Below are 14,227 nucleotides of genomic sequence, written 5' to 3'. Positions count from 1 at the left end.
CCTGCATGGCCACGCAGGACTTGGTATGCAGATCTAGTGGACATGTCATCCTGTCCACCTTGGTCTCTACCTCTAAAACAGGACCTTCTGATTCAGGGTCCATTCAAACATCAAAATCTAACTTCTCTGAAGCTGACTGCTTGGAAATTGAACGTTTGATTTTATCAAAACGTGGTTTTTCTGAGTCGGTTATTGATACCCTGATACAGGCTAGGAAGCCTGTTACCAGAAGGATTTACCATAAGATATGGCGTAAATACCTATCCTGGTGCGAATCCAAAGGTTACTCTTGGAGTAAGGTTAGGATTCCTAGGATATTGTCCTTTCTACAAGAAGGTTTAGAAAAGGGTTTATCGGCTAGTTCATTAAAGGGACAGATCTCAGCTCTGTCCATTTTGTTGCACAAGCGTCTGTCAGAAATTCCAGACGTCCAGGCTTTTTGTCAAGCTTTAGCTAGGATCAAGCCTGTGTTTAAAACTGTTGCTCCGCCATGGAGTTTAAACCTGGTTCTTAACGTTTTACAAGGAGTTCCGTTTGAACCCCTTCATTCCATTGATATAAAGTTGTTATCTTGGAAAGTTCTATTTTTAACGGCTATTTCTTCGGCTCGGAGAGTCTCTGAGTTATCAGCCCTACATTGTGATTCTCCTTATTTGATTTTTCATTCAGATAAGGTAGTTCTGCGTACAAAACCTGGGTTCTTACCTAAGGTAGTCACTAACAGGAACATCAATCAAGAGATCGTTGTTCCTTCTTTGTGCCCGAATCCTTCTTCAAAGAAGGAACGTCTTCTGCACAATCTGGATGTAGTTCGTGCCCTCAAGTTCTATTTGCAGGCAACTAAGGAATTTCGACAAACGTCTTCCCTGTTTGTCGTGTACTCTGGTCAGAGGAGAGGTCAAAAGGCTTCGGCTACCTCTCTTTCCTTCTGGCTTCATAGCATAATTCGTTTAGCCTATGAGACTGCTGGACAGCAGCCTCCTGAAAGAATTACAGCTCATTCTACTAGAGCTGTGGCTTCCACTTGGGCCTTTAAGAATGAGGCCTCTGTTGAACAGATTTGCAAGGCTGCAACTTGGTCTTCGCTCCATACTTTTTCAAAATTTTACAAATTTGACACTTTTGCTTCTTCGGAGGCTATTTTTGGGAGAAAGGTTCTTCAGGCAGTGGTTCCTTCTGTATAATGAGCCTGCCTAGCCCTCCCGTCATCCGTGTACTTTTGCTTTGGTATTGGTATCCCAGAAGTAATGATGACCCGTGGACTGATCACACATAACAGAAGAAAACATAATTTATGCTTACCTGATAAATTCCTTTCTTCTGTTGTGTGATCAGTCCACGGCCCACCCTGTTTTTTAAGGCAGGTAAATATTTTTTAAATTATACTACAGTCACCACTTCACCCTTGGTTTCTCCTTTCTCGTTGGTCCTTGGTCGAATGACTGGGAGTGACGTAGAGGGGAGGAGCTATATGCAGCTCTGCTGGGTGAATCCTCTTGCATTTCCTGTTGGGGAGGAGTTATATCCCAGAAGTAATGATGACCCGTGGACTGATCACACAACAGAAGAAAGGAATTTATCAGGTAAGCATAAATTATGTTTTTCATTACTTTCCCGGCTGTTTAACGCTTTAGTCTGTATTCAGTAAATATGCAAAGAACTGTGCGACACAAATCTATTCATTGTGCCATGCGCAGCGGATTCCCTGATCTCTAGAGATGCTGTTTCAGTGCATAAGCCGTATTACATCTGCCATATACACAACTGGCTGCCTTTTGGGTTTAGTAATTAGCTTAAAGGGACATGAAACCCAAACATTTATTTTATCATTCAGACAGAACAGACCATTTAAAAAAAAAAGATTCCAATTTACTTCTATTATAAAATTAGCTTTGTCCCCATGGTATTTTGTGCTGAAAATGAGTGTTGCAAATGGGTAACGTTCTTGCAAAACTGATACCATATAGTGCTCCAGACACGAGCTCGCTTCTGAGCTTAGCTCCCTGCCTTTCAACAAAAGATACCAAGAGAACAAAGACCATTTGATAATAGAAGTAAATTAGAAAGGTGATTACATTTGCTGCTCTATCTGAATCATGAAAGAAACCTGTTTGGGTTTGTGTCCCTTTAAAGACCGTTAGACAAAGTTTAATGAGAAGCAACTTTATGCCTGAATCATGTAGCTGCGTCACAAAGATACTTTAGCACTGAGCTGGATATTCGTATAGAAGCCCATCCGGTGTTCTGGGGAAATCTAAGCTTTGCTCTACCTGCGGGGAGGGGCTAATGTACCTAGGTGTATGCACCATATTCATTCACTGTTCTGATGCTAATGAACCATAAAATAATATACACTAGCAACTCTCTCCTGCTGCTGCCACTTGGGGCATTCTCATTTTTTTGCCCCGTCTCAGAAACATTTCTATGGGCAACCTGTGAGCTTCATTTATATTCTAGAGTTTTATTAGTGGGTGTTGTGCTATTGACATCTGGAGTTGTGTGAGGGGCCCAGAACATCTTGCACATCACACACAAACCACTAGAATATTTACAGCCGCATCACTTGCAATGTGTTTTATGTGACTGTCCCCTGGCTCGTCTCACTATTTCACAGCTTACAAGGTTCTCTCCTTTTTTATTTTTCATTCGTTTCTCTTTTACTGTTTTCAAGTTTTTTTCTTTTGCATAAGTGAGAGTGGTCTGTTTAATAGGGAGTTTTTGTTTCATTTGTTCTGTAAGGTTTTGTAGGATATTTTATCGTCTCCTTCACAGTGGAGCTCTGTGCTGAGAAGTGATCACTTACTAGATAGATATGTTCCACTGATTATAATAGAGCTTAACTCACATCTGTTTTGAGGGGTGAGTACACATAATGAGTTCTGCAGTTGTTGGGTTGCAGGGATTTTTTTCTGCAAGATATTAGATGCACAAAGAGGTTTTCATTGAATGTCGGACAATGACTATCAGTTGTTACAGTATGAGCTTAAAACTTGAGCTTAGTGAAAGCACCTTATGTCTTCCTGTGGGAGTGCCACACTGTTGTGAGCTTTGTATCCTGACCGCGATCCAGCCGGTGTTGCTTAACCAGGAGAGAGGGTGAGCTGATACACCCCAAGATATCAGCCTGCCACCATTAGCACACTAGGGTTCTATTGCCAAAATTGAGTACCTTTTTGGCTTCTGTTGCATACTCTTCATACATTTGGTTGATCTGTTTTGTGTCTCACTTTATAGCTTAACCCGGATTTGTCTGTGAGGAGTAGAGCAGCCATCTTTATCCTGTCACCTGTGGAGGTTTCTACATATTGTGAATAGTGCATTTGCACTGACCCTATCTTGGGACACTCAATATACATCTTAGTATGGTTGTAGACAGTAATATTTGTACATATATTCTTTTTTATATATTACTGTTCATTTGTCCTTTGTGCGCCCCCTTATTAGGTTTTATATTGTGTTCTCTCCCTATGTATCTCTGCACAGTTGTTTGTAGGGAACTAGTTACTGTAACACAGGATCTGTGCTCAACTGACCTCAGTACTGGTCTTTATGTCTCTCTTTACACAGGTCAGCCTTCAATGACCACTGGCCCCAGAGCTTGCTGGTACCAGCTGCAGTCGGGGTCGGGTCGATTCTGGTTTGCTGGAAGCTGTGTGGAAGTAAAAGGAAAACTATTGAGATTGGAGATGGATGGTGGGGACCCGGCGAGAGACCTTCCCTGCAGAGCGAGGACACCAGTGTGAGACCATTCCGCATAGCAGTGTCAGATGCTGAAATTAAGGTAACCAGATCACTTAGCGTTCAGATGGGTGAATGTGTTTCCATACTATAGCCCTATATATATATATATATATATATATATATATATATATATATATATATATATATATATATATATATAAAACCTTCTGCAATAACAGCAACCAGACAGGATTTCTTCAAAAAACAGGGGTCAAATTTATTGACGTTTCGGGGAGTAAACCTCCCCTTCCTTAGAACATGTTATTTATTTCACAGAACCCACAGGTGGTTGACTCACGGAGGGCAGATTCGCATTGAGAGATTTGTATGTATGTGTGTATATATATATATATATATATATATACATAATCTATCTCGATATATATTTATATTAAAATATTCTATATTAAGACCCATCGAGTGCTGTTCAATCCTTGCTACTATATGACTACCTAATGAGCAGCCTGGGCAATTTGCATTTGCTTTTGTTTCTTGGATACCTGGAGTGCTTCACTAACTTCTTGATAGATAGATAGATATATACAAATATCTGGCCTAGTGGAAAATATTCTTAATCCCTTAGGCCCTTAGACACCACTATATTTTATTAACAAAATCAGCCAGAAAAAGCCAAAAAAAATACTGGACAGCCAGCAGCTAATGTGGTGATGGGAAAAAAGCATGCAAATTATTTTAGATTTTTATAAAACAAAATATATAGACATATACAGTGAGTGTATGTATATGTGTGTGTGTATATACAGGGAGTGCAGAATTATTAGGCAAATGAGTATTTTGACCACATCATCCTCTTTATGCATGTTGTCTTACTCCAAGCTGTATAGGCTACTACCAATTAAGCATATTAGGTGATGTGCATCTCTGTAATGAGAAGGGGTGTGGTCTAATGACATCAACACCCTATATCAGGTGTGCATAATTATTAGGCAACTTCCTTTCCTTTGGCAAAATGGGTCAAAAGAAGGACTTGACAGGCTCAGAAAAGTAAAAAATAGTGAGATAACTTGCAGAGGGATGCAGCACTCCTAAAATTGCAAAGCTTCTGAAGCGTGATCATCGAACAATCAAGCGTTTCATTCAAAATAGTCAACAGGGTCGCAAGAAGCGTGTGGAAAAACCAAGGCGCAAAATAACTGCCCATGAACTGAGAAAAGTCAAGCGTGCAGCTGCCAAGATGCCACTTGCCACCAGTTTGGCCATATTTCAGACCTGCAACATCACTGGAGTGCCCAAAAGCACAAGGTGTGCAATACTCAGAGACATGGCCAAGGTAAGAAAGGCTGAAAGACGACCACCACTGAACAAGACACACAAGCTGAAACGTCAAGACTGGGCCAAGAAATATCTCAAGACTGATTTTTCTAAGGTTTTATGGACTGATGAAATGAGAGTGAGTCTTGATGGGCCAGATGGATGGGCCCGTGGCTGGATTGGTAAAGGGCAGAGAGCTCCAGTCCGACTCAGACGCCAGCAAGGTGGAGGTGGAGTACTGGTTTGGGCTGGTATCATCAAAGATGAGCTTGTGGGGCCTTTTCGGGTTGAGGATGGAGTCAAGCTCAACTCCCAGTCCTACTGCCAGTTTCTGGAAGACACCTTCGTCAAGCAGTGGTACAGGAAGAAGTCTGCATCCTTCAAGAAAAACATGATTTTCATGCAGGACAATGCTCCATCACACGCGTCCAAGTACTCCACAGCGTGGCTGGCAAGAAAGGGTATAAAAGAAGAAAATCTAATGACATGGCCTCCTTGTTCACCTGATCTGAACCCCATTGAGAACCTGTGGTCCATCATCAAATGTGAGATTTACAAGGAGGGAAAACAGTACACCTCTCTGAACAGTGTCTGGGAGGCTGTGGTTGCTGCTGCACGCAATGTTGATGGTGAACAGATCAAAACACTGACAGAATCCATGGATGGCAGGCTTTTGAGTGTCCTTGCAATGAAAGGTGGCTATATTGGTCACTGATTTGTTTTTGTTTTGTTTTTGAATGTCAGAAATGTATATTTGTGAATGTTGAGATGTTATATTGGTTTCACTGGTAAAAATAAATAATTGAAATGGGTATATATTTGTTTTTTGTTAAGTTGCCTAATAATTATGCACAGTAATAGTCACATGCACACACAGATATCCCCCTAAAATAGCTATAACTAAAAACAAACTAAAAACTACTTCCAAAACTATTCAGCTGTGATATTAATGAGTTTTTTGGGTTCATTGAGAACATGGTTGTTGTTCAATAATAAAATTAATCCTCAAAAATACAACTTGCCTAATAATTCTGCACTCCCTGTGTGTGTATATATATATATATAATGTGTATGTGTGTGTATATACACATATATATATACAGTGAGGCCTCGGTTTACGAATTTAATTCGTTCTCCGGGTCGTTTCGTATTGCGAAAAATTCGTAAACCGAAACACGGTTTCCCATAGGAATGCATTGAAAATCAATTAATGCGTTCCGGAGGTCCGAAAAAATTCAAATAAAGTGTCAAAAAAATGCTCCAAAAGGCTTAACAACTTGCTGCAAATGGCTCCAATGTCTCCAAAAGGCTCCACAACTTGCTGCAAATGGCTCCAAAAGGCTTAACAACTTGCTGCAAATGGCTCCAAAAGGCTCAACAACTTGCTGCAAAATGGCTCCAAAACCTCTCCAACACCTCCACACTGGTACCCAAACTTCATTAATTCAATATTAATTCAATCATACTTGAGTATGCAGGGGGCACAGGGGCCACTGGTTTCGTATTGCGAAAAATATTCGTAAACCGAGGGGGGCAAACCGGCATTTTGTTTCGTATTGCGAAAAAAATTCGTAAACCGAGTCAAATTTTCTTCAAATTTCGATTTCGTAAACCGAGTCGTGCGTAAACCGGGGCCTCACTGTATGTATATATATATATATATATATATATATATATATATATATATATATATATATATATATATATATATATATTATATAAATAAATGTAAAAAATATATATATATACTGATAAACAGATACATGTATATCATATATATTTATATGCACATACACTAATATATACATAGATAGTATATTTGCAGTGTCACTCCATTTGTATTCCTCTCTCTCTTTTTTGATATGACTGTTGCTCCATCTGCCTCATTAAAATTACAAACTGATAGCCCTATAATCACTGCTTTAGATCCATAATCAAGCAGAATTCAGTAGGTATTTTGACCTTATCTTCCACATGTCAATTATAAGGTGTGTCCTCAACCCCTCCTGTTCAAATTCATACATGTGTTATTTTTGACGTATGGGATATACAATCCTACCAGGATGGGCAAAGTTTCACAAACCTCAAAATGTCTATAAATACACCCCTCACCACACCCACAATTCAGTTTTGACAAACTTTGCCTCCTATGGAGGTGGTGAAGTAAGTTTGTGCTTGATTTTCTTCTGTGATATGCACTTCTCAGACCGATTCCTCTCAGAGTACAGTGTTTGTCAGAGGGATGTGAAGGGAGTATCACCTATTGATTCTGTTGTTCTGCTCACGGGAAATCTTTTCAAAGGTTCTCTGTTATCAGTCATAGAGATCCATCACCTACCTCCCCTTTTCAGATCGACGATATACTCTCATATTCCATTACCTCTACTGATACTTTTTCAGTACTGGTTTGGCTATCTGCTATATGTGGATGGGTGTCTTTCGGTAAGTATGTTTTCATTAATTAAGACACTCTCAGCTATGGTTTGGCACTTTATGTATTAATATAAAGTTTTAAATATATGTATTGTACTTATATTTGCCATGAGTCAGGTTTATGTATATTTCCTTTTGCAGACTATCAGTTTCAAAATTGGGAAACATATTTAGGAAGTTATTTTTTCTTACCTGGGGTATAGTCTTTTCTACAAATTGACTATTCTTTCATTAATTTTCTCAGGCACAATTAGGCTCGCGAGGTCGCAAAATGCTGATATTTATTGCGTCCTTCTTGGCGAGATAATTTTTTTGGCATGAAGGTACGTTCGGTGGCGCAAATTCATCATTTCCGGCGTCTTAGTTGACGCCAGGCTTTCTTGCACAAGGTTGCGTCTGCCATGACGCGAGTTGCGTCATTTCCGGATGTTGTTAGCGCCAAAAAATTTCATTTTGCGTTGCGCGTCATACTTGACGTCAAATAATTTAATTATTTAAACCCCACTTCCTATATGCCTCTTGCCTTTTTTATGCTCAGAGGGCTATGCTGTTTGCATTTTTTTGCCATTCCTGAAACTGCCATACAGGAAATTGATAATTTTGCTTTATATGTTTTTTTTTTTTCCTCTTACATTTGCAAGATGTCTCAATCTGATCCTGTCTCAGAAAGCACTGTTGGAACCCTGCTGCCTGATAACAGTTCTACCAAAGCAAAGTGCATTTGTTGTAAATTTGTGGAGATTATATCTCCAGCTGTGGTATGTAATAGTTGTCATGATAAGCTTTTACATGCAGAGAATGTGTCCATCAGTAATAGTACACTGCATGTTGTTGTTCCTTCAAAATCTAATGTACATGTGAATTTAAAAGATTTTATTGCTGATTCTATTCAGAAGGCTTTGTCTGCCATCCCGCCTTCTAATAAACATAAAAGGTCTTTTAAAACTTCTCATAAAATTAATGAAATTTCAAATTACTGACAACATACTGAATTATCCTCTGAGGATCTATCTGATTCAGAAGATCCTACCTCAGATATTGACACTGACAAATCTACTTATCTTTTTAAGATGGAATATATTCGTTCCTTGTTAAAAGAGGTGTTGATTACTTTTGGATATTGAGGAAACTAGTCCTCTTGATATTATAACTAGTAAATGTTTAAATTCTGTTTATAAACCTCATGTGGTTACTCCAGAGGTATTTCCAGTGCCTGATGTTATTTCTGATATGATTTCAAAGGAATGGAATAGGGCTGGTACTTCTTTTATTCATTCTTCTAGTTTTAAAAAGTTGTATCCTTTGCCAGCAGTTAGATTGGAGTTTTGGGAAAAGATCCCCAAAGTTGATGGGGGTATTTCTACTCTTGCCAAACTGTCAGGGTTTTCCCCTGCTTTGTTTGCCATATGCTGCTGGCAGCCATTTTACTCACCTCTCTTGCTGACTCTGGTGCATACTGTGTGATGCTGCTCATTTCCTGCACTTCCTTTTATGGCCAGACTGGTGTGCATCATCCATGTGAGACAGGATGCAGTCTCAGAATTGTGATGTCATCACTTATTATTTAAAGGGCCTCTGTTCAGTATGCTTTGCCCTTGCTTTGTCCCAGACCTGTTTGTGAGAGCTCCTGTGTATTACCTGGCTGTCTGACGTCCCTCCTGGTTCCTGATCCCTGGCTTGTTCCTGACTATGCTGTTCTCCTTGTTTCTGATTCCGGCTCGTCTGACTACTCGCTTTGGCTCCTGACTCAGCTCGTCTGACTATTCGATTTGGCTCATCTGACTACCAGCTCTGGTTTTGATTCCTGGCTTGTTATTTGACTTGTGGACTTTTTCAGTTATTTTTTGCTATTAATTAAGGTGGGATCATTTTTGCACTTCTCATCTCAGTCTGAATCCTGGCATCCTGACACAAACGTACTACTATTCCAATGGAAGACAGTGCTTCTTTTAAGGATCCTTTAGACAGGAAACTTGAATCTTATCTAAGGAAAGCTTATTTATATTCTGGCTATATTCTCAGGCCTGCCATTTCTATGGCTGATGTTGCAGCTGCATCAACTTTTTGGTTGGAAAGCTTAGTGCAGCAGGAAACAGATCCTGATTTGTCTAGCATTGTTGCTTGCTTCAACATGCTAACCATTTTATCTGTGATGCTATTTTTGATCTCATCAAAATTGATATTAAATCTATGTCTTTAGCTATTTTAGCTAGAAGAGCTTTGTGGCTTAAATATTGGAATCCTGACATGGTATCTAAGTCTAGATTACTATCACTTTCTTTCCAAGGTAACAATTTATTTGGTTCTCAGTTGGATTCAATTATTTCAACTGTCACTGGGGGGAAGGGAGTTTTTTACCTCAGGATAAAAGATCTAAGGGTAAATCCTAAAGCTTCTACTTGTTTCCGTTCTTTTCGACAGAATAAGGAACAGAAAGCTAATCCTTTCCACAAAGAATCTGGTTCCAATTGGAAACCTTCAAGTTGGAATAGATCCAAGCCTTTTAAGAAACCAAAGCCAGTCCCCAAGTCTGCATGAAGGTGCGGCCCTCATTCCAGCTCAGCTGGTGGGGGAGCAGACTAAAATTTTTCCAAAACATTTGGGCAGATTCTGTCCAAAATCAATAAATTCAGAGTATTGTCTCTCAAGCGTATCAAATAGGTTTCAGAGTAAGACCTCCTGTGAGAAGAGTTTTTTTTTCTCTCACACGTTCCAGCAAATCCAGTGAAGGCTCAGGCTTTTCTGAAGTGTGTTTCAGATCTAGAGCTTTCAGGGGTAATCATACCAGTTTAGTTTCAGGAACAGGGTCTGGGGTTTTATTCAAATCTATTCATTGTCCCAAAGAAAGAAAATTCTTTCAGGCCAGTTCTGGATCTAAAAATTTTGAATCGTTATGTAAGAGTGCCAACTTTCAAAATGGTGACTATAAGGACTATTCTACCTTTTGTTCAGAAAGGGCATTATATGTCCACAATAGACTTACAGGATGCATATCTTCATATTCCGATTCATCCAGACCACTATGAGTTTCTGAGATTCTCTTTTCTAGATAAGCATTACCAATTTGTCGCTCTTCCATTTGGGGTAAACTAAAAGAAGCGCTAAAAGCAAAAACACATCAACCAGTAATGGGTATACAAGATATCAGATTATTTATTCCATACAATAATAATAAAATTCATGTATTCAACCACCGGTGGTAAAGAAATTTAAAGTAATCGATTCAGTATTAGAACCTATGGTGCTTAAAAACTATATGCACATATAATTATAAAATAAATTGACTCTAAGAAAAAGCCATGTATAAAAAAAAAAAAAGGATAGTGCCAATCTCCTCTATAGGTATTGATGAAACTATATTTCGCAATGGTTTCAATTTATCCAAAAGAAGGATGCATACTGTAGTTCCTTAAAATGTAACACTGTGTGTCAGTAGTATCACTCTCTATAGCCATTTTGAATACTATATAGCACGAAGGAAAACTCTACAGAGTATCTATAACTACACTGAGGCTCACTATCATACCTTAACGATCTGTGAGGTAACTGTTAATTTCCCAGGCTTGCTCCCAAAGTCTGTCAGGCTGCAAGTTAAATAAAAACCCTCCGTTATTTTAACTTGCTCTTTTCTGGTCAAACTAATGAATATTTATCACATTCAACTTTAAATTTATAATTTTAACTACCGCATTCCTGGTGCAAAGCCAGGGCGGCAGTTAGATTTTGTAGCGTAACTGTTAGGCTATCTATTAGCAGTTTATAAAGCAGTCTCTAGCTTAATATCATATGATCTGGTACGTTAGTACCCTCTGTGTATAGGGCTCTAAGCTTATTACAATCTGTTACGACCGGAGTTCTTTGGAAGTTTAAATATTAATTGTGAGAATCCATTGCAGAATGCAGTGACATATAAGCATTTACCACGCCTGCAAAATATTATTTCCTACTCGGTCAAAGATTAACAGTATTATCGTTGGCAATATTGTAGCTCTTTAAACGAAGCTTGAAAGTTCACAGTAATACTTGATGAATGATACATTTAACACGCTAGATATCTAGGCCAATATATTCTGTCCAAGAGTGTATAACCAGTTACCTCAAACTACCTACTAATAAAGTTTGAATTTAACTGGATTTACTCTCATGACCAGTATTGTAGTGTTTTTAAATTTTGCAGGGAAGCGAATTCTCTTGCTGTCTATTCTTATAATTTATATCAATAAAAGTTAATTTTTAAAATATATACATCTGAGCTATATACTTTTTCTAATTGTGCTTAAAGGCATTTCTTTTTACCTACTGTTGTGGGTTATCTTTTTTTGTAAATCAAAACCCTCACTGACAGCCAGACTGCCTGACTCACTCCGTTGAAAGTTTTCAAAGCACAGCACCGGTGCTGCACTTGGTGATGTCACATACCACGCCTACCCCAGCCGGCACTGCGGCACAACACCTGACTCACGGTCACTGACACTAATGCTTGGACATACACACACCCTGGATGGCTCAGATTATCTAACCTCAGTGCCCACTGCCTTACTCAGTTGCTACCGCTCCTGCCTACCCTAGCTGGCACTGCAGCGCATCACACCACCGAAACCCACGGCAATTGAGCAGAAGTGGTGTCCGGTTGTCTTCTATAGACATTACCGGCCAGAAAATTAAAATACCGGACTGTCCGGTCTAATACCGGACACCTGGCAACCCTAATCACATCAGGCCACCAGATATCACAGAATTTGCTCAGACACCAAGGACCATGACAAACATCTCATCACACTGTCCCAATCATTCAGAGATAAAGGTTACAAAACAAGGGTTACAAACAAATTAACTCTGCCCTCAATACCCCACGTGAACGCTTGCTACAATACAGGGAGAAGAAAAACATATTGCGTATCCCATTAGTAATCAAATATAACCCTGCTGTAGAAGGAATACGAAAAATCATAAAAGACTTACAGCCACTACTCTTAGAGGATCCCACACTCAAAAAAATCTTTCCAAAACCCCCTATCCTGGCACTCAGACAACCATCCAACCTAAAACAGAAACTGGTCCACAGAAAGCTACCCCTTGATAAAAAGAACACTCAAAATGGAACCAAGCGCTGCAACAAAGCTCTCTGCAAACTATGTCAACACATTTATGAAAGCAGCACAGCTAATCACAAGAGTAAATCCTATAAGATTAAAGGGGCATATTCATGTATATCTGCAAATGTGGTATACATAATACATTGCACTGCATGTGAAATGGGATGTTATATTGGAGAAACAAGCCAAAAACTGCACCTTCGGATGAACTTACACAGACACTCAATCAAAAACCACTGTGAAACAAAATACTGCACCCCTGTTGGTCACCATTTCACCCAACCTGACCACTAGATCCAAAACCTCAAAATCAAGATTCTCAGAGGCAACTTCAAAAACGCCATGGAAAGAAAAACCTTTGAAATGAAAATGATAATGCACTTCAGCTTGTTTTATTTCTGGACTAAATGTGGACTCTGGTTTCTTAACACATTATTATCAAACATTTTTGTAATGTACTTTCATTTAGTCAATTACATTGTACATTCCACACTCTCTATGCATAGGTATGCAGGTAAGCCTATGTCCACACTTTTGTCATTATTATTATTATTGCCTTTTTTTTCTTTCTCTCCTTTCTCCTTTTTTGACTATTTTATATTCCCCCTGTATACCTAATTTCACATCTTTATACATATTGATTTCATGTTGATATATAACTTTGAACTAATAAGGTATACCAAAGCGCCAACTATACGAAGGCTGGGTCTGGACCAAATGCAATATTATCAAACAATTACAATAAACAATTTATTGAGTACACAAATAAGTTAAAAACATGGATCCATGTATAAACAATCAAATTTATACAACAATAATAACTAAATGAATAGTTAAAACAAATAGTTATGTAACAGATATAGCATTTAAAATTTTGCAAACATTGCTCTTAAAAATATTCCTAAAAAATTCCAAATTTAGTATAAGGCTCACAACAGAAATTCAACTTTGTGTTTACCACATACACAAATTTATACAGCAATAATAGCTAAATGAATAGTTAAAACAAATAGTTATATAGCAGATATGGCATTTAAAATTGTGCAAACATTGCTCTTTAAAAATATTCATAAAAAATTCCAAATTAAGTATAAGGCTCACAACAGAAATTCAACTTTGTGTTTACCACATACACATAATAGGTGAAATATATTAGTCAGTTACCGGTATATAATATTATCTAACCAATAATGTTCTTGATTTCACTGTTGGACTATTTTTTGGACTATTATTTACATTTATATAAGTCACTATTTGAACACACCACAATGTTTTTGTAAATTTTTGTTTTTTCATTTTTCACAATCTTTGTTCTTAATTCACGTTTTTTGAAGATCAACCTAATTTTTTTGACCATTAATAAGTCTTGTACACTAGTTTTTGCACACAACTTTTTTGATACACATTTTTTACATTGGCATATTGCTGTCACAATATTTTTTACTTGACAATGCGTATGTGTTAAACACAGAGTTAAAGGTCTTACTCGGAGCCTTACACATTAGTTACTATTGGCAATATTTTGGAGCATTGCATAGAATCAAGAACATTATTGGTTAGATAATATTATATAACTGACTAATATATTTCACCTATTATGTGTATGTGATAAACACAAAGTTTAATTTCTGTTGTGAGCCTTATACTAAATTTTGAATTTTTTAGGAATATTTTTAAGAGCAATG

At 38.1% G+C, this 14,227-nt stretch overlaps 1 protein-coding gene across 2 annotated transcripts in view; it reads left to right on the top strand.

The window, feature by feature from the left end:
- LOC128658189 (epoxide hydrolase 1) overlaps nt 1-14,227 on the top strand; it is an 86,530-nt gene that overhangs the window by 20,923 nt on the left and 51,380 nt on the right. For both annotated transcript variants that reach the window (XM_053712709.1, XM_053712710.1), the window contains exon 3: nt 3,568-3,781. In XM_053712709.1, the coding sequence (XP_053568684.1) occupies nt 3,568-3,781 (214 nt within the window). The remainder of the gene's footprint in view (nt 1-3,567; nt 3,782-14,227) is intronic.

Source organism: Bombina bombina, chromosome 4 (genome assembly GCF_027579735.1).
Source record: "Bombina bombina isolate aBomBom1 chromosome 4, aBomBom1.pri, whole genome shotgun sequence".
NCBI classification, from domain to species: domain Eukaryota; kingdom Metazoa; phylum Chordata; class Amphibia; order Anura; family Bombinatoridae; genus Bombina; species Bombina bombina.
This window is presented reverse-complemented; position numbering and strand designations above follow the sequence as displayed.